This window comes from Carassius auratus, chromosome 3, assembly GCF_003368295.1.
Source record: "Carassius auratus strain Wakin chromosome 3, ASM336829v1, whole genome shotgun sequence".
Lineage (NCBI taxonomy): Eukaryota > Metazoa > Chordata > Actinopteri > Cypriniformes > Cyprinidae > Carassius > Carassius auratus.
The window spans coordinates 490,981-512,514 of record NC_039245.1 but is presented as its reverse complement, the minus strand read 5'-3'; the positions used below and the strand labels follow the sequence as shown (position 1 = coordinate 512,514).

Sequence of the window (21,534 nt, the reverse complement as noted above, 5' to 3'; positions counted from 1 at the left end):
GCAACATTTGTTTGCTACGGAAAACAGTGGTGTTATGCTCAATATTTGAAATCAATGTTTGATTTAAAGACCTTTTTTTCTTTCCTTAAAAAATGTATAATAGTATGCATGTAATAGTTTAGTGGCTGCTAAAAATCAACATCTCCTAACATTTCCTAAAAATCTTTCAACTGAGAATTTCACCTAGAAGAAAACAACAGGACATCATGTCAACTTGGAAATGTGCTTGGCATTTATAAAGACAATAAAATAGTGAATTCTGAGTATGGTACATACATAAAGTTAAAGGCACCTTGACATACCCAAACATTAACAAATGCGGAACACAGAGGCTTGAACCCTTGCATTTAAAAATCTATTCTTAACTATACAATCTTTATTCATCAGGAATAAAAAGCTAATAAGACAATAGTGGTGTTGTGATGCCTAAAATATATTATTTCATATATTTATATATGAAACTCCTAATTTTGCTTTTGTCGCCTAAAATGGTTTTTCTTAATTGCCGATCAATCTGAAATAGTAAATGTGTGCAGTCACCTCTAATAAAAATGTGATTATTTATCATACAAACACTTATTTATATACTCAATAAATTACATTCCTTTATTTCAACAAACTATTTATTGTACTACATATTCTTAGATTTGAGAAGTGTGGCTTTGTCCTGCAGATTTTGAGACTGATTGTCATAATAGTCTTCAGAAGAAAAAAAAAAAAAATAGGGAGTTACTTAATATTACTTTGGTGTCAGTATTTTCTATACACAAATTTTTAGGTCTTATTGATTCTTGTTACTGCACATTTAAGGAAGCTTATGCAACACTTACTGCTGTAAAACGTAATTTTTGGCCACTCAGATCATCAAAGCAAATACTTCAAGTTAAAACGCTGCTGGATTTCTCCCAGCAGAGACCGTTACGCTTCTCGCACCAGACGTGGAATCACATCATCAAGTTGCAGATGGAAGATCTTAGCGAAGGACACGTCGAGTAAATATCTCCGCTTTGCTGACAGACTGCTATTGAAAGTCACCATCAGATAGAGTCACCACAGATGTGTCTGTTGAGCAATAGCTGCATGTACGTCACACCCTGCTGCAATGTTTTCCATGCAAAATAAGGAGAAAAATTAGTCCAACCTTCTCTACCTCAGTTACTCACATAATACACAACCTGAGATATTCATTTATCCCTAGAGGAGGAGTGTATTAGCCCATTGTGCAGTGATTCCCCCCTAAATTATCCCTCTAAGAGGAGCAGCAAGCCATGTTGGGACATAATGAGTGGTAATCTGAAGCTGCTCATAGTGTTTGGTATAGTGCATCTCTGCTGCAGCGGGTGGAAAGGGGGCGAGGTCATTTATTAAGCGTGATAGTGGCATAAGAAGTAGGGATGTAGCCTTCGTCCCCGTTGTTCCTCCGCACTCGCGTCCATCCGTCGCCTTTATCCTCCTCCACTACAAACAGCACCTCCCCTTCTTGCATGGAGATGGTTCCCTCACTGGAGCCTGTGGACGGATGGAAGAGAGACTTAGAGGAAAAGAGGTGGGTATGATATACGCAAGTGCTTGTGCAAAGCTGTATAATCTTACCTGGGAAACTGTAGAGTGCTGTGCATTGACCAATAGGTGCGGCGAGTTCCTCTTCCTCAAATTCATCATCAAATTCAGTGTAGATGGCCTGGGAGGAGTCAGTGTCATCTGAGATGGCTCCAGGACTGAAAAAGGAATGGGAAAATTATTTTTATTTAAACACAATCTGATCACCATAATCAGATTTCTAGAAACAAGACAACTCGCATATGGATTATTATATATGGATATGGATTACATGGACATAAAACAAGTAATATATAGACGTCTAACATTTGCCTGCTCCAATTATGTAAGGTTTTATTTAGGGGATATTTCATTAGGTTTTTATTTAAAATAAGCATACAGACACATGAAAACGAGTCTCATGAACTACATTTTGCAATTCTCCAATTGTGAATTTAATAAAATCGTTTTCTATTGTATTTGCACACAAGAGTAGTAGGAAAACAACATTCAAGTCTTAGTTTCTTGGAAATATGTTGATAACTTGTACATAAGAAAAATCAAATAGCCGTGAAGCATGCAAACCACTTTTTCGGAATAAGGATTAATCAGAATATACCATAATCAGAAAATCATGTTTTCTGAAAATAAACTGACCTGTTGGGGTTATGCGCACCGTTATTGTTCAGAGAGTGTGTGGAGTATCTTATCGAGTCTCCCCGGCCCCCTGCTTCTGCGAGCCAGGACTACAACAAACCAAGACACAAGTGTGTTGAGAAAGTCTTTCTGAAGCCCATACGGATTTACAGAGAGTAGTAGTAAACTGAAACCTCATATTTGTTGAGCTCTCCTCTCAGTCTTTCCATGTTTTGTGCCGTCTGCGTGATCTGAGGTGCCAGACTGGCAGGATCCCCCATCTGAGGGTTCTTCTCATAGACATCTTTCATTTTACCCAGAGCCTCACTGCACAGAGATATAAATATATTTGTTTAAGATTGCGAGAGCTTTACTGTAACAGAGAGGGATGAAGAACAAACAGATACGGTTATTCGTGGCACTCAACACCACTGATTCCTCAGAGACCTGAAGAGGGACCACAACAACCCTGTGGATTCAGCTGTGGCCAGTTATCATGACGACGGTTGTCAGGCAGGTGACTCACCTCTGATCCACTTCCTTCTGCAGCTCCTTGCTGATGTCATCGATCTTCCGCTGCAAGCGTTTCCTGCGCTGTTCAGGAGGAAGATGGGTGAAGCCCTCGGAGTCCACAGACTGAGGAGATGGGCAGGGAGATAGTGTCACTCACAGAGATACAAACAAACAAACAGCCAGCCACCCCTCCAACACCACGAGACAAGCAGTGACAGACGTGAACCAGAGAGCCCACAGGGAGAGTTCAGGTTTGCAGGAGGAAAAGCTGTATTGTAGCAATTCATCACCAGGGTAATTATACCATCTGTTATAATAGTTGCACTTAAACACTACAGGCCGTGTGTGTGTTTTTTGGCAACACATTTTTCATTTATGATAGGTTAAGTCAATTTGAAATGCTTAAGCAATAAATAAACAGTTTACTCAAAGGAACGTTCTGGGTTAAATTAAATTTAAGCTTTTTAAACAAACTGTAGCATGATTATGATTACCACACAGTTTTTTTTTTTTTTTATGAATTCATGTGGCATGAGGAGTTTGAAGAAGGATTTACATTAAATATTCAGTAAAATGTTTCATAAGTACTCTATAATATAAAGGACTATTGATCTAAGTGAATGAAATTCTGGTTATGCATTGTTAATGTAAATGATGTGTACAGAGTTTGCTCTATGTAAATAGTGTGTTACATGAATTACGTATTATTGCACAGAGATAGTGAGGGTAAATCCCTAAGTATGCTTCAGTTTGGATCCAAGTGCTTGGTATACATGTACAACTGAAATCACAGAATATATTTGCTTGCATATGTGAAAATTCAAGCGCAGTAGAAAGTTTGGGCCTAAAAAACAAGTTTTGTCAGCATAGTACTCGACTCGCACATGTAGATACTTATAGCCATGCACATGAATTTTTCTTCGTGAATTAGTTTGTTCACAAAGTGGCAACTTCAGCCAATTGTGTCATGGCTGAAAAAGAAACCGAAGCTTGTGGTGTGAGAGCATTAAGAGATACCTGAAGCTCCTGTTAAACAAAGACTGGTAAATAGCCCAGACACTGGACAGGGATTAAACTTTCTAGTGTGTATGCATCAAGTACACTTAGAAAGGCAATTCAGTTACCTGTGCGCATACGTGGAACATTTGCTTCAAAACTGAAGTATACTTTGAATTCTAAGTCTATTTATTGGCTTTAGACTATATGGTTGAATTTTACTTTGAGCAGCCAGGGTTGGCATCAGACCTAGCCTATACAATCAATAAGCATTTATTCATAGTACCACAGACCTCCACTTACAAACCCGAGGAGCAAATGAGGCCAGCAAAGTTAAAAGATGCATTTAAATTGGAATATTCCTATTATTGAATTGAGTAACCCTCAATTCATTTAAACCATGTGCATGGTTTTACCAATGCAACTTTAAAACATGTCCAATACAGTACACCATAACAGCCTGGCTTCAGCATCAATGCATAGATTCTTTGTGTTGCAGTATCTCAGCCTGGAATGGCTTGTCACTGTTTACGAGCCATCATGGATAGTGTACTGTAAATTAACACAGAGGCTGCTATGCCTTTTCATTGAAAATGGCCACCTCTATAATAATGAATGATAGAAAAATGGTCATTTCAGTGCAGAGATGGTGATACATGAAAATCCTCAAGCAGAAAATCATCCGATTAAAACAGAGGGAGTGAAATCTACATGTTCACAGCACGTACGGCCCACAGCAATTTAAAATGATTACCGTGAGCTTCTCTGGAATAAACTGAGGAAGAGAGATATAAACAAACAGTGTTTTATAAGCACACACTTGCTGATTTCTTACCGTCTCTCATGCAGGCCACTTCACTTTTGTCCAGTACCACATCTCAAAAAAGCAGCTCTAACTGCATTTACAAACACTAGTTTCAGAATGTAAGATGTTTGGGTGACCTGCGTCTTCAATTCAACTGTAGGAATCTTCAGAGAAAGAAGAATCATGAAACATGGTCATATTGGCACAAGCCTAGTTAGTCTGCAGGACCCATGTGATAATGCCAAGCTCTGATTCACTGAAATGATTCATTGAACAACTGACTTACTATTGTCCTCCTCCAATCTCACCCAACAGCCCAAATGCTGACTGTCGACGGTGATTGTGTAAACAAGCATTTTTCTTGGGTTTGCCCTAAACTTACATGACTAATAAAATAAGAATGCAGACGCAGAACAGTCTAGTTTTATTGAAAGGAAGTCATGTTTTCACAGAAGCTGACAAGCGCTGCCGGCACAGGAGTATATAACATGCCCCAGAGGGACAAACACACATCTCACTCTCTCAAGAGGACAATGATACTGCATGAACTGAATCCTAATTCAATCTGACAACTTCTTACATTTGCATGGTGCTCCTTTTCTTATTTCAGCAAGCTTTATGTTGATTTGCTGCCAATATGGGACATTGAAATGCATGAGAGAGAAATGCCAGATGCAGTCATGTAGTTGGTCATCAAACTTCCATTCTCAATCGCAGACTCACTGACAGAAGACGGTGAGATTTCAGCAACAGCATTCGGTAGGTGAGTTGATTAGTTGTGATGTCTTAAATGTTGTGCACTTGTGAGAGTGTTGCAGGAACAGGTGAAGAGCTGGTGTTGCTGTGACTGAAGATTAGTAATAAAAGAGCCATGATTTCTACTTCATTGTGACCATTCAGGTGCATTTGACCACTACTCAGACCCAGATCAGTGCTGCTGAACGCCTTAAAGAGATGTGCCAAAATCAGCAGCGCACAGGTTTAGTCAGTTTGCTTGGTCCCTGACCTATCACACTCACCGTTCTCTTGAGGGTCCGGAAGGAAGAGATTCGAGGTTTGACTGTCTTATTGATTTCCTTCAAACAGTACGACAGGGGGTCCCGGCCAAACTTAGGGGAGGGTGGTCCGTTAGCGGGCGAGGGGGTGGGGGGTGTGGAGAAAGGACTGAGTGAAGATGAGGGGAGCTGGGACAGACACCAGGCACAAACCCAGAGGAACACAGGGACAGGACGGCAGGACAGGGATGGCGGGAAGGATAGGGAACAAACAAAACACACAAATGACAAGGGAAAAGAAAGAGACACCATCAAACACCTCAAAGCAACATCAAAACAGCAACGAGGACAACACTGGACCAACCTCGGCAAGAGCCAAGAGAAGCAAGACAGAGAATACCCAAACCCAGAGCAGCCCCAAATCCACAAGCCCCAAAAACTAGCAATGCAATCAGCCAAATGAAGCAGAAAAAATGGCTCCTTCAGCAAACCATTAATTCTTGGCCTTGTTCAATGGATCTTGGCTTTCAAGTGATGTTGGAATGATCGTGAAGATGAGATTGACGTGCATGAACAGCACCACAAAAACTTTTCAAGTTGAGGTCATGTCAATTACACTACCATGATGAAGCTAACTGTTATTCGTCAAATTTAAGTTTGTACAAACTTTGTGTACTGTTGATAAAAACCAGTTATAAAGCTTTCCAAAAAAGGATTGTGTCATGGACTACCCATCATTACCCAAACTACCCCAAAAATTCCTAGCAGTCTCATGGAAGCACAAATATTATAAATTAAGTCATAAACTGCACGCCTATTGTGAAGGCACTGGTTTTTATTTTTTTGTGCTAATACTAAAAAAGGTTTATGTCTTTGTCAGAAAGAAATACACAGAAATATAATAAATATATAAAATATCCGATTAATTCCAACCAAAATCACTTGAATGCTCATCACATTGAATTCACAATAGTCAAACTTATGAGTAGGATAAAACATTAAAACATACGTTTGCAGAGTAAAGAATTGTTAAATGTAATCTCCAAAAAAAAAAGATAATTACTATTACAGTTTTTCCCAGCCCATTATTGATCTGATAAATGGAGCCACTTTTTGCCCAATCTACATTCAGAGGTTTCTGTTGAACTACAACAAAAAGGCCTAAACATGAAAGGAGTCCTAATATTTCAGTGAATTTGCTATGAATACTACCTCTGTTCCAGAACCAAGTAAGCTGTCTACAAAGGCAATCTCACAGTTGAATCAACAAATAAAAAAAAAATATATTTTTTTTTAAAAAGTAACTTAGCTAATAAGCACAACAGAGTATTTGAAGAAAACAAGTAACTAATGCTCCCAGATTAATTTAAAGAGTCTGGCATTAGCTTGTTGCTAAGCTAGCAACTTCCTATCCCAGCACAAAAACACCACAGTAATACTAGATGAAATCATGAAGTAATTAGATGGAAACTAAAATTGCATCAAACAATCCACCACACATTTAAAAGGTAAATAAATGAAGGCTTGGCACTAAAAATAAGTATTTCCCCACAAATTTGTTTTAGCTTCTCATTTCTCAACATTGTGACTGTCTCAGCCGGAAAAGAAACATGCACAAGCGAGCAAAAAGTAAAGCAACAAGGAATGAGGGTAGATGTTTTTCATTTTAAATAATTAAGGACAGAAGGAGGCAGATTTGCAGTGCAACTTTGGTAATATATATATATATATATATATATATATATATATATATATATACACACATACATACACGCACACACACACACACACGCTTACTAACTAGCAAGGAAAAGAATGAATCTGCACAATGATTAGGATAAGACTAGACAGTTAAGCTGGCAAGTACTGAGGGTCATGTAAAAAGAACAATTTGTTGAAGCAGGAAACTACATTATTGGATGAGCAGGTATTATGGTATTAATATGATGGTCAAGTGTTCCTACAAAAACACTTTAGACCTATATTGGCCTCTGGGACAAAGAGAGATCCACTGAATCCAAGGCAGAGCTCTGAATCATCACATGACTGAAGAGAAGAGAATGTTTTAGTAATGCTTCGCCTCTAACCCTCATTTTAAGAGGATTTTTCTGCTTAACAACTTAACCAGATGCAACCGAGCATCTATCCTGATGGCACACAGTGCACAAAGGTGTCATTGTGATGGGACTGAAGGATATATTATACAGCATATAATAGCAGTAGTGTATGTGTTTTAAGGCCCATGGCAGACAGAGAAGTGTCCTTAAGAAAAGCACAGATGCAGCAGAATGAGCATGGGGTCACACGCTGAGCTAAACAACAGAGCTGGGGGCTTTTCCATCCCCGGTCACAGCCAAATAGCCATGCAAAGAGTGCAAACTGGAAAACTGAGGATCGGTGTTGGGTACATCAGAAAGATTGAGAGGAAGGGGTGAGGAAGGGTGAAGGTAGATCGAACCATCATGCATCTTTCAACTGTGGCAGGGAGACAAAGGGTTCAAGAAACCACAGCCTTGGATCGAATACCTTTTCTAGTCAGACCTCTCAAAGACTTGCTTATAAATCAAACAATGTCTTGCCCTCAAATCTTCTCAAACCAGTCTGTTACCTTTCAGACTGTGACTCTCTCATCTTATAGCGCAGAAGTGTCCAATCCTGCTTCTGAAAGGTCACCTTCCTGTAGACATTAGCTTTATTAAACTAGAACCAATTATTCAAGGTAACTAGAATCTTACAGACGAGTGTGTTGGGGCTAAACTTGGGATGGTGGTCCTACCGGAGCTGGATTGGACACCACTTCAGAGATGGGTGCTGTAGAACCCTGCTGGAAAATCCAGTGAGAACCAGTTTCTACCGTTCTGACGGCTGGGTTCCAAATTGGTTCTAGCTGATAAAATAATGGCAATGGCTCATTTAGATAAGGAGTGTTAATCCTGCTCCTGGGGGGGGGGGGGGGGGCCTGGCACAAGCACCAATAAAACACACTTGATCCAGCCAATCAAGCTTTTCAGTAACACTAGAAACTACCGGGCAAGTGTGCTGGAGCTAAACTCTGCAGGATGGAGCGCCGCAGGAACAGAAATGGACAGATCTGATTTAGAAGGTTGATCAGCAGGGACAAGCTGATGGGATCTGGTTGAGTTGAGTAAACTAAGCATTGGCCTCCTTTGGCAGGGCTTTTCCAGCAGGGTAAAAGAGACCTTTCGATCTCCACACAAAACAAAAAATCAATTTCATCAGATGGAACTCTGCATTCAGAGAGTAGTGAAGCCTACCTTGCTCTTCTTATTGAACAACCGGAATGTTTTATTCCTGTTCCTGCTCAGCAGCTCTAGAGGACCTTTAGGAGTGCCCAGGCTGCTGTCGGAGGAGGCCCGGTTGATGCCCTGACTGTAATCCTCAAACTCCAGATCTCCCGGTCTCTCGAAGCCAGACTTGTGTTGCTCTATAAGAACCACAGAGTCCTGAATAACACAGAGAAGTGTTAGCTACTCCATGTGTAGAGGCGTGCAGAGAGTTGACTGCTCTCTCAAAGTGGCTGGCTTAATGCAGGGGTGATTTATTGAGAGCAGGAAACGAAAATGCTTTTTTTTTTTTAAAACAACGGAGCACTCACATTCCTCTCGTTAACATTGGTGCCAGCTCTGGTTATGCCCTCCAGACACTTCCCAATGATGGGCATGACGTGACGCTCTGTGTCTGCAAACAGAATGTAACCCTGTGCCAACTTTTTGATACGCCGTTCATCCATGTCCTGCAGCCTCTGCAGTGACCAAACATACATATCAGTATGCACAACGCAAGACTGCCTGGGATCATTCCTACAGTACACTGAGAGGAACAGATGTGTCTCAGCACGTTAGAACTGAGGCATGTCCTTCTTACATTGAAAATAAGGGGCATGTCCGTGAAGTAGAACTGATTTTGTTCTTTGTTGTACTTCTGAAGTTGTGAAGCGTAGTCGTTTTTACACTCCTCTGCTATGTGCGTTCGCATATGAGCCTGCTGTTTGGCCTGCATTTACATGTAGAAGTAAAGATAAAAGTGAAATCAGATACCTGTACATAAAGAGGAACAAGGAAACAACAACACATTTGGATATGATGGAAATGGGATGGGAGGATGGGAGGATGTGCATGCAAAGGTGTGGCAAGGCCCGGGAAACCTTTTGGGGGAACATAAATACCTTCTCCACATCGGCTTTGGTGGCATTGAGGTCCTGATCTGTTTTCTCTGCATATTGAGCAGCCTTCTCTGCTTCTCTCCACTCCCTCTCAAATCGCTTTTTACTCTAGCATGAAAATAACATCCACCAGATAAATCAAAGTGTTTACATACACAATGCTCTTGTTTGCAACCATTACAGGGGTATTTTACCCCCAAATTAAGACAGTGTCATCATTTCCTTTCATTTCGTTTCAAACCTGTCACTTTTATTTCTTCCACAGATATATAACTACTGGCTATGACAGACAAAACAAAGGAGTTTGGCACCATTGAATTCATGCTCACTTCTTATGTCCCTATATAGTGCACTATGTGCCATTTAACAAATAGAAAAGAGTAACGTGTAAACAAGAGTTGTGTCTGTAGCTTCAGATTCTAGTGAAAATTTGATTAAAGAGAAAATCTAAAAAGGTGCTAAAGTGAAATTTTTGGTCTGTTTTGGTTTAAGAGAGACCATACTTTTCCAAATACATATAATGCAACTCATTGAACATCTGTTGTTATGCGCCATATTTCTGTGAAATAAGAGCTGAATTTTTCAATTGAAAACAAGACATTTTAATATACAGTATTTTTTGATAACACTATTTCCCCGCCATTGTGTGACCAGTTACAACAGTAAAAAAGACACTTTCCAATTTGGACGTTTTTTCTATTTACTATAGGCATTTATAAATTAATATGATCAATTGCGAATAGCTTATCTGTTTCTGTGTTTGAAATATCTGCTCACTGTTAACTAATTGAAAAATATCAGCTACATCAAGAGTATTTGAATGTATGCGTCTGTTTACACTCCTGACCCTCACCTGACCAAACACAACGGCCACAGAAACCATCAGCAAACGATCACTTTCAATCCCCCGATACAACCCCACAACTGAGCAGAAACAATGGAGACAAAAGAGCACACTCCACACAGTCAGCGCTTATGCCACAAGAGACGAAACGCAAATCTCTGACAGGGATGTAAACTCATCAAGCGCAGTCTGATCCGACTGTTCAATGTCACGCTCAAAGACACAGTGGGACCTTCACACAACCTTCACCATCTGTCACAGAGAGAAACTTACATTGTCAAGCTGCTTGTAGGTGCCCTCCAGATACTGTTGTGCTTTCTTGGCTTCTGACAGATGCTGTACATAACAGAGAGAGAGAGAAAAGAGAATGGAACCATGGTCAGTGTGCTTTGGGCTTTCTAACATAAAACAGACATCCAGATTTATACATTTTCTGAAGAAAAATATGAGGGCTGCTCACTTCAACGTGAAGTCTGATTCATGAGTTTAAAGACTGCATGAAATGGATTTCCTGAATGCACGTTATAGATCTTATTATGAACGATTCATCCATGCATAGGTATCTTTTTTGTGTGTCTTTGTGATTTTTAATTAAAATCACTCAAAATGCCAAATCATTTTGTCTGCTTAAACCCGCCCCTTTTTTTGCAATTGACTGCAAGCTCATATTCAGATCTACCTCCATACAATCAACAACCAATCGTCAGAAACAAGTCCCTGCCCTGCTTTCTTCTTTTTAGACAAAGCTCGATCTCTACATTGCATTTCGTTTTTACTTGGTGGTTTTCAAGGGTCTTGACATATGGTTGCTAAGCTGTTTTGAATGGACTTTTTTATTGCTAGGAAGCTCCAGCTAGTTGCAATGGCGGTCGATTGGTCATATACTGTACAAATAGTTGCTAGGGTGTTTGTTTACTGGCCCACCTAAAAGTCTCTGATATCCTTAGCTCTAGATGCTCCGGTTATTCCTTCTATGTATACCCATGTGATTTTTTTTCACCCATTTTGTAATCTGCCAGGCAAAAATATGATGTTTACAAGAGAAACAGCACAACTCTCTCAAACAAAGCATATTTACCTCATAAATCGAATGTCATAAATTCATGTCTGCAGGAGAAACATGTTGAGTTTGATACTATTTGTTCAAATCCCTAACTCTAAGTATGAGCAATGGTAATAGCGATGCTTGCCTTAGGAAGCCCTAACAATAAAACTGTGTCCCATAAATTGCATGTGAAAAACAAGAGGAGACAGCTGAGGTTATATAGCGAGCATCTACTGTTCTTTATGAAGATCACCAATGCATTCCTCTGAAAGTGTTGAACAAATCAAATGAGACTTCCACCCCTAGCTGTGTGACATGTTCTTCTCTGCCTCTGCCTCTCCTTCATACCCACAATCCCCCTCTCTACATCCTTCCTGGCCCTCTGTCCCACAGCATACTTTATTTTAAGCCTGGCCCAGTTTCTCCGTCTGCCTCTCTCATTCTCTCACCATCTTGCGCTCCTGTTTGAGCTCCTGCAGGTACTTTGTGAGCTCAATGCAGATATTGATCATCATGTTCTCTGCGATCAGCTCCCTCTGACCCGCATAGTCGTTCATCTCATTCAGGATGTCCATAAAGGCCTGGTGATTGGAGAACCTAAACAAAAGTGAAACAAATGAGACACTGTGCATTGGTAGCAAAAATGAACTTTTCAGCCATTTATGATGACTGTTATTTAAAAAAATAATGCTCATTTGCACCACTTAACTCATGAATCATTCATTTCAGAGCAATTTGGGAACTGGTTTGACCAAAACCAGTTGGTTTAAACTTAATTATGAGTTGCATGCAAGTTACTCTATGAATAAGATGTATGTATCAAAGTGTAACTACAAAAAAAAAAAAATATTATAATAATAATTATATTCACCAAAGTAGTTTCCATGATTTTAAATTTTACTAACTTTTCCAAGCCTAAAATCCTTTTATTATTCTTTGTACAAATTATTATGCATGTAGTTTTTAATGACCTTACACATTTTATATACACTTTTACCTTTTGTGGAATAACAAGGTGAAAGTGTATATAAAGTATTACAAAAATCTGCAGGTTTTTTAAAAAGTGGGGGGGTACAATGGTGTTTCGTGTATGCAGAGTTGTTCACAGTGTTAAAGAGAAGGATACTCATGCTAAACATGGCCAAAATCGTCGCAGTGCTGCATAGTATTTGTTTGAGAATGCCTTTAAATAAGTTTGTTTTTGGGTGTGAGGGAAAGTCTACCATGTTCAGCTTCCCCAAAAACCCAGTGTTACATGAACAGTGGATAGAGTTTGTTTTTCCAGGGCAGCAACGGAGTGTATCAAGTGCTTTTGTGTGTTCTGGTCATTTGAGTGACGAAAGTTTTATAAACAAGGCCCAAGTCGACGCTGGATTTGCACATCGTTTCTTAAAAGACCCCATTCATGTAAGTACAATTGCATCAGATTTCTGTATTTTGTTGGAAATCAGCACATAAGTGAATACATGTTAATGGAAACAACACTAAACCTCAGTATTATAGCTCCGCCCACTGCGCGCTTCCAGGAGCTCAGCTTTTTCCAGAAAGAATCGCAAAGCTGTATTTTTCTTTTAGAAATATGATAAAACTATAGACTTTTTTTTTTTTTAGAGATATGAAGGATGCAGTACTACTCTATAGGTACCCAAGATTAACATGAGATTAGGTGAAACTGTATATTCTGTATCCTTTAAGCTCAAATTTAAGACTTTAAGACCTTTATTAAAACCAGGACAAATTAAATTAATACCACATGAGTAGGGTAGGGCAATGTCTATATTAAACTGTAAAATGACTGTAAAAAGCACGATTTATAATTCAGATACAGGTTTGCACAAAAACAATGGATGGGATCAATTAATTGTATTACTTAAATATCATATAAATATATTTTACAGTCTTAATTGTTTCGATTTTTATAATGCATTATCTTCTTGTCGATCAGCCAGTTCACATTTACAGCTCTGCGTGTTTGCTGCGTTAAAAACGTCAGTTGATTTTCACAATTATCTGAACAAAAACAGCAGACAGGCTTCTTAAAAATGCTAATTCACTCATTGCCTGCAGGAGGCGCTTTCAAAGGTTTACAAAAACATTTTTTTAGTAATATCTAATATAAATATTAAACTATATAAAAAAAATACAAAATTACAATTATTATTATGACAAGAAAATAACAACCAATATTGTAGCCCACTTTCACAATCCAATAAAACTCTGATGATTAAAAACTATTTTCAGTTTCACATTGAAATACCACACATTACAGAGGTTCAATGTGGTGCGAATGCAGTTTCTTCATCTGTGGCTTATTTCAATAGTACCCGTTTTCCATGAGTGACTTCATTAGTATTGCTGTCCAGAGGGAGCATACGTTAAGTCATTTACAGGTGTATGCGTTTGTTTGTTGAGTTCATGTGCTTTTGTTTGGAGTCGGCAACAGCCCCATTGGTACTGCTGCTCAGTCACCGTAGCAACATCAGACACAGCTCAGCGTAGCACAAGTGATCTGATTATAGAGACTGGGGATTTGTCAGCTTTCTTCTCTCATATCACATTGTTAACGTTAGACAGTTCACTTGTCATCACAATTGTGAAGAAAAATAAGTCAATCATGCAGCTTTGGAAGAGTGTGCAAAATTACCTGCATTCCTGCTCTTCTTTGCTGCCTCGTTTAGGGCTGTATTTCTTAGATAAATTCCTAGGAAACAGAAAAAAGATAGTGCCTGATGGATCAACTACATCATCATAATGTCACTTGCAAGTGCTCAGGTTTCAAACAGTAAAAGGTTAAATAATATGCCACGTTGGAGACGAGCAGGTGGTTGTGCAGCATTTGCATGGGACATTGTGTGCAGAGCATTTGTTCTTTCCAAAACTCAGACATCAGGGTATTTTGGGTATATCACACGGAAATTTTCTTTAATATTTTTTTCCCATTTAACTAACAAGGAAAGGGAGTTTCCAGTGTCAATTTTTTTTCTCTCTACACTGAATGTGAAAACACTGCGTGATGTGGCATGATCACAATCAGTGAAATGTTTGTATTTATTTTACTGTCATCCTGAAGCAAGATTTTGGACCAAAGTTCACCACAGGCAAGCACAACAATACAGAAATACTGCAGGAATATATCAATGACATTATTTCTTTGTCTGGCCCTATTAAATGGTTTTAAAAATACATTAGAAATGGCATTCATACATACATTTGGCTTACAAACAACTCTTATATGATATTTTTGATGTCCTGATGTTATAATGAACAAAAGACCTTTATCTTTTTTTTTTTTAGAAAATATATTAATATTTTTACTTAACTGTTATATACAACGTGCCATTTTTGGAGTCGTTATAGGGATAGTTCACGCTAAAAGGAAATCATTGACCCACGTGTCATCAGTTACTCACCCTCATGTCATTTCAAACCTTTAAGTATGACTTTTGTGTTCCACAAAAGAAAAAAGAGATTTTGAAGAATGTGGGTAACCAAAAAGTTTAGGTTCCTATTGACTTCCATTGTATTTTTTTTTTTTTACATACAAAGTCATGCAAGTCAATAGAAAACAAAACTGTCTGGTAAACCAACATTCTTCAAAAAAAAATTCATAGTAAATCATGACGGAATTTTCAATTGTTGGTTTAACTTCCCCCTTTAAAGGTCAACTTTTATTGAAAAGTTAAATATTGTTATTCCAAAACCAAGCCAACATAAATTCAAATTGTAAATCTTTTTTTGTCATAGACCCATAAACCAGGTGATTGACAAAATGCCCTGCCATTTGTCACAGTCGGTGAAGACTTACATGGAACAAGCAAGGCTTGTTTTCTATTTCCATTGAACAAAATGGTGTAATCGAAAGTGCTGGACCTCAAAACCAAAGTAATGAAATGTTGCATTTCTTTCCTCCTTCTGCAGATACGAAGTAGAGGCAGACGCCAAAGCTAAGCTGCTTTCCACACTTTCACTCTATCCATCCACATCCCCTCAGTCATATGCTCGTCTGCTCCCACTTCCTCTCTTCTCTTACAGCAGGAGGGAGGAAAGAAAGAAGTAGCGGTTGGAACTGTGAATATTCTGGCAGAGATCAAGCAAGCGTCAAGGCCTAGTCATGAATGAGAAGGGTGCAGGCGCAGATACACTTATCCTCTGGGCCGAGGCCAACGCTACAGCTCAGAGGTGCCAACAAGTTCAGTTCTGCCCCAAATAAGTCATAAGACACGAATATTTCACAATCAGACACAGCTCTGGGAAAAGCACACAACAGCATGCAAACACATGTTCACGCATAGACACAGCTATTCAAACTGGAGAGCCTACATAATAGAATTTCTTACCTTAGCTGTTTGGCGTAATTCTGTTCGATCTCTGTTCGCTCCTTTACAAACTTCACATATTTCTCCACCAGGTCCAGCCCAGATTGTGTGTGTTTATCAATGATGTCACATTGGTCCTGCAATGCAAAATCAAGATGTAATAAATTCAAATAAATGTAAAAAAAATATATTTTTATTTGCATTTTCAGACACTGTTCCAGATCCATTATATTGTGATGGTCTGACTTCCCTCTTCATTCTTAAGTAGCCGTCCTTTCACAATAATTACAATTCAAAAAATTACTGTAGGGAAGCATGACACTTTCACTGTACTGATTTTCACCATGCTATACCCTACTCTAAAGCTAAAAATACTGAAAGTACTGAAACATGAATTGGAAGAACTCTCGTCTTGAAAATCTTGGAAATGAACCACTAAGCAATAAAACGAGAATCTCTGGATAATGAGCCTCTGAAACCATGACTTGCGAATCAATGAATAATTATGACACATGGCATGTCATTGATGGATAGCGCTTCACTATGCCACATCCTGTTGAACCTGAAAAGAAAAATAGTTTTTGATTTTAAATTATCGAATGTTCCCTTTGATTTGCAAAACAGCATCTGTTAATGTGACAGAAATTCTAGTACAATATTCCATGACCCTTTTAAAAAGCTGGTCTAAATAGATAAATGGCTGACCAAAAAGGGACGTTGAAACACTGTAAAACAGCTAATATGAACCAGAAAGGACCAGAAAATGGGCAAACCACAGAGATTTGGTCAGTTAGAGGCATAAAGCTGAATCAGAATTTGAACTTTTGGGTTTAACATAGCTGATTTATAACATCTCCCTGATCTTCATTTTTAAATAAACAATCAATTAAACTCATTTGAGAACAGATAAAGTGAAAAAGAGGAAGCGCAGACTGCCAATGGAAGAGTATTCCAGTTTTTACAGAAACAGCTAGACTTAAAGGGTTAGTTCACCCAATAATAAAAACTATGTCATTAATAGTTATTAATATTCTGCTTTGTCGTTTGTCCAGCTCGTGCTGCGTGGTAAAGAGATAATCAATGAAGTACTACAATGAAGCACTTGACTCAAAACCAAATGCATATTATATCAGGCAAATAATATATACACCGGCTGAAATGTTTTGAAATCACTTTGAGTCTTGGTAAAGTTTTAAATCCCTGTCGCCAAGATGCTGCTCTGTCGGTCACGGATTATGGAAAGTGAAACATAAATCTGTAGGGGTGGTTGGTTATTGGGAGAAAACCACAAATTCTATGTGAAATCAGACATTTGAGCTCCCCCATATAGTCAGAATGGCATAATCATAACACCCCGCGAATATTCGTCTGTTAGATTGGCAGTCAAATAAGGCTCCTCGAATCGAAGCATCGAATCATCAACTATTTGGGGTCACCCCTATTGAGCAGCAAAACAGCATATAAGAATAATTTCCAAAATAGGAAATGGTTATGAAAAAATGCTGGGTTGTTTTCAGCTTTGGGTCAAGTATGGACTGACCCAATTTTGGGTCAAATTTTTGTTTAATATTTGTGTGTAATATTTCACAACATTACTACATTTCTCAAATAAATGCAGCTTTAGTGAGTGTAATAAGAGTGTTCTTATGCAATATATATAAAAAAATCCAATCTTAAAAATTGTAAATATATATTATATAAATATAAATTCACTAGAAAAATGTATGCCTTTTTATTCAAATGTTTTTTGACAAATGGTTGAAAATCTGGGCTCCAGGTTTTCCATGACCATAGGAACACTGCACTGCTGTGATCATCAAGTGTTTCAACACTCTGCATATGATGACATTGAGAAAATAATCTTCACATTCTATTTACACCAATAAATAAACACCAACATCAAGCCATCTGCAATGCTGAAGCGAGTTATGTGAAGGGTCCAATGAACTGTCCTGCATCTGCCCACACAGAGAACATCCCAGAGATCCCCTGCCTCTTCACAGCCTATGGTCCTATAAAGTTATCTGTGGGAGGCAGAGGGTTCCTCAGGGCTTTAAACTCATCCTGGCACAAGCATTTGAGCAGACAGGACACAGGAAGTGGAAGTCTTCTCCCTTTCCTGCTGTATTTCAGTTGTGCACAACAAAAATATGAAATATCACATGCTATTTCCTACTGCACGCCCGAAGCAAAACAAAAACAGACCTAGAGACTAATTTGACAAACATTTGTCAGCATTTTCCCAAACAAAAACAAAAAAACATTTGAAATGCTCCAGTTTGGCTGTGTTTTTCCCTTTTTTCCCAGTTCCTTATTTGGTGGGGCAGTATGTTACAATTCAAGTACGGGCCTGACCATTTTTGAGAGCCGATATCTTGAAACACCCCCCACCCCCTAAGTGCTACCTCCATCTGCCTGGACCTAGATATGTGTTTTGAAGTGGGAAGGAGGGAGGTGCCTTTGGGATGACATTCCTAACAAGCCAAGCCATGTCCTGACTCCGCCTCCTCCTACTCGCTCCTCTCTCCTCAAAATGGAGACCATTAATATAGAACAAGAGAAGAATTTTCTACCCCCTCACAACCCCACTCACTCGCAAAAATAGAGTGCTTTTCAACCTCATTCAAAACAAAGCCACAAGAGGCAGTTGTTTATGTCGAGGATAATCACAAGCTAAGCTTCTGTTTGCATGCAAATACATCAAATCTGTACATAAATGTTAATGTTGTTGACCAACCAGAATGCCAAAGCGGTAAGAAAATGAATGTCACAAAGAAATGTTAATACCCACAAATTTAGAAGTAATATTTTAATTATTTATTGGGACATTATTCTTCCTTACAACTACAGTAATAGCTCAATTCTAATTATGATAATGTGAAAAATATATATATTTTTAAATATTTTTTATTAATTAAATGCATTTTTTGTATTACAGTAGGCTACTGAAAATTAAGGGTGTTCAAAATGCTTACAGTGATTAAAATGAAAATAATCTTTAAGATATCTGAATAGTCTTAAAAACTTTTCTTCATGTGATTGTCTATATAATTTATTTAAGAACCAATGCATTTCTTGACGGTTATTGAAATTGACGTGAAGAAATAAAATGTTCAAGGGTTAGTTCATCCATCCAATTTTTGTCAACATTCACTAGGTCTCATCGATCCAAATTCATAAAACATGGTCAAATACTTGGATATTTTTAATATTTATCCATTTTGTGTGTCTGTTAGAAAGTCTAAATGATCAATCTTTAAAACTTCTAAAAAGTATATATAGGCTTGATGAGAGAACATTAAAAATATCTTCATTTATATGCATCACTAATGGGTTTGGAACCGTTTTGTGGATAAAACTAAACCTTTAATGCTGTTGATTCACTAAGACAACTCTCTAAGATTTGAATCAACGGTGGCTTCAATCAAACTTCACATCAGCTGCTATCATAACAATCTTAAAACCAACAGAGAGCCCCTTTGAAAACACCCATTCAAGCTATAAAAACAGTCCTGGGCATAATTTACAGCAGGGTTCCTCTTATCTGTAGCATTGTATTCGGCCCTGTCCTGACCCCTCCCTTGTACTTTTCCGCCATCATTAACTCTTCCTTCCCATAATGCAAAGTTAGCCTGAGCTACAACCTTCCCCATACGAGAGTCCACGGGGAAATGCCACTGTCCTTCGTCATACTCTAATGACTTAATAAGAAGCCTGCTGTGCAGCATTTCTCAAGAGATTCAAAAAGAACTCAAACAAACACTAAAACTAACAAAAATTAGCCACTCTCTCATCATTAAATGGAAATCTTGACCCACCCAAAAATAGCTAGTGGATTAGCAGCAAAAGAGTGCACAGATGTAGCCATAGGAATGGCACTTAATGACTAACCCGACCAAAACCAATTAGGTTAGACATTGCTTAGAGTGACGGCAAACCTAAGCAAGTCTTAAGAGAACCACTGCATGCATTTCCCACTCACCAGGAACGCCTGAAGCATCTACACCTGAGAAACAACCCCAGCTACCACTTCTGTTTAATACCAAGCTGAAACTACTGTACTTTCCCAGCCTGGCAGTGGAGTCCCTCAAAAAGCATGGAAAAGGGAAACTTTCTAGTGATGCAGAACATTAACATAAACAGTGATGTGAACTGGATGATGGGTATTTATCAAATGAGGGCAAAACTAATTAGGCTGGTGCTGTAGAAGATGGAAAGGGGACAGCGGACAGAGGCCTAGGGGGAACGACAGCAACGAGGTCAAACAATCCCCACCCACTTCTGTGCTCCATTTACACACTGCACGCATGCAAAATCTGCCTTTAGTCAAAAGAGGTGGAAACCTCTGTGCAGATGGGACGTTATGGGATGGCGGTCAGGTAAATGGGGCAACTTAAACAGGCAGGACGAAATACAGGTGATGATGATGATGCAATTCAGCAGCATGCGCTGACTTTGTTTCTCCAACCCAGTTCTACACTGTCAGAGCATTGAGTGACACAATGTTGTGAAGCTGCTGGCAACAGTGGACCATAAAAATGTGACAATTTTGGACACATCCAATGCTTTAGTTTAAGCAAACCCAGTTGGTGTCACTAAATAAAGATCATCAATACATGAGCTATTCTTCGTCGGGCGCCACAGATATGTAGAGACTGCTCATTAAACTCCTCCAAATGATCTACAAAAAACACTGAAACCAAGCAACAAGTTTTGTAACATAACTTCTTAAACAAGCAGCTAGCAGTTAGCATTGACAATACTATTAAGCCTGTCTGAGAAAGTAAACAAAGACAAAACACCTTTCCAAAACAGCATGAGACTTAGAAAAACAACACTAATAATGTGTTAATGTCAAAAGTTGTTGGTTATATCTCACCTATGCCTTATTAAACAAACAACTATCCCCTAAAATAAAATCAACTGGCTAAAACTGCTGGATAGTCCTGGGAAATTAATACGAAATTATTCATTTCATATTATATTAAAAGTTCAGTAACGTTATTCAACAGAGTTTAGACGGATACCCTGATTAACGGTGATACTGGTGTTGTTGTTGTTGCTATGATTCTGCTCAGCTTTGAGTTTAAGCGGATGTTAACATTAAACGTGGCAATTAATCGAATTAAATGATGACAACTGACAACTTAAAAAAAAAAACAAATAGGTCATAATATCTGCCAGTCTTTTGAAGCATTTATCCTCTACCACGTTGCAAGTAAATGGTCATAAATCACATTATTTACGCCCGTGTAATCAATTGAGAGGATCTTGGATCGCACCGCGTCGGATATTTCTGGGAACAGATGGATGAAACATAAACCATGGAAGTCTATCCTCCGAACTCACCCAAAGCTCAGTGCCCCAGTCCATGTTCCCAGCTCTCCTGCCACTCCACTCTATTAGGCTGAAAAGTTATCCCAACTTACAGGAGTAACAGATGTCCAAAATATGATCAAAGAAAGCGAGTCTTTTCTTTTCCCACATTCACGCGCGACAATTCGCTAACGGTACGGTACCGATCTCCAGCGCCAGCTAGTTTGCGGTGGCACAAAATACTTTTCGTCGCAAAGCGAGATCCTTCAACTGGAATCATTGCCGCGTCACTCCCAGATCCCTAATCCTTAAAGGAGCCGCCGCACAGTTTCCAGCGTTCAGATCC

The 21,534-nt window shown here is 38.8% G+C and overlaps 1 protein-coding gene across 3 annotated transcripts; it reads right to left on the bottom strand.

The window, feature by feature from the left end:
- Positions 1–209: 209 nt before the first annotated feature.
- Positions 210–21,491, bottom strand: trip10a (thyroid hormone receptor interactor 10a). Of its 3 annotated transcripts, none has more exons than XM_026201180.1 (15): positions 21,222–21,491; positions 15,894–16,009; positions 14,201–14,257; positions 12,006–12,153; positions 10,785–10,847; positions 9,671–9,775; positions 9,370–9,498; positions 9,101–9,247; positions 8,760–8,948; positions 5,509–5,673; positions 2,702–2,811; positions 2,370–2,502; positions 2,197–2,285; positions 1,594–1,718; positions 210–1,509 (listed from the first exon to the last, which is right to left on the bottom strand). In XM_026201180.1, the coding sequence occupies exons 1-15, from the start codon at positions 21,243–21,245 to the stop codon at positions 1,358–1,360; spliced, it is 1,752 nt and encodes a 583-aa protein (XP_026056965.1). In that variant the 5' UTR covers positions 21,246–21,491; the 3' UTR covers positions 210–1,357. The 3 variants fall into 3 exon arrangements, with proteins under 3 accessions (XP_026056965.1, XP_026056969.1, XP_026056975.1); XM_026201184.1 differs by lacking the exon at positions 5,509–5,673 and adding an exon at positions 4,439–4,459 and having other exon boundaries at positions 21,222–21,490; XM_026201190.1 differs by lacking the exon at positions 5,509–5,673 and having other exon boundaries at positions 21,222–21,488.
- Positions 21,492–21,534: the final 43 nt, after the last annotated feature.

Coding starts and splice junctions, on each gene's coding strand:
- trip10a (XM_026201180.1), bottom strand. CDS start 21,245: ATGGACTGGGGCACTGAGCTTTGG. Junction 2,286..2,369: donor GAGAGCTCAACAAATATGAG/GTTTCAGTTTAC, acceptor GGTTTGTTGTAG/TCCTGGCTCGCAGAAGCAGG. Junction 1,719..2,196: donor GGTGCGCATAACCCCAACAG/GTCAGTTTATTT, acceptor TTCCTTTTTCAG/TCCTGGAGCCATCTCAGATG.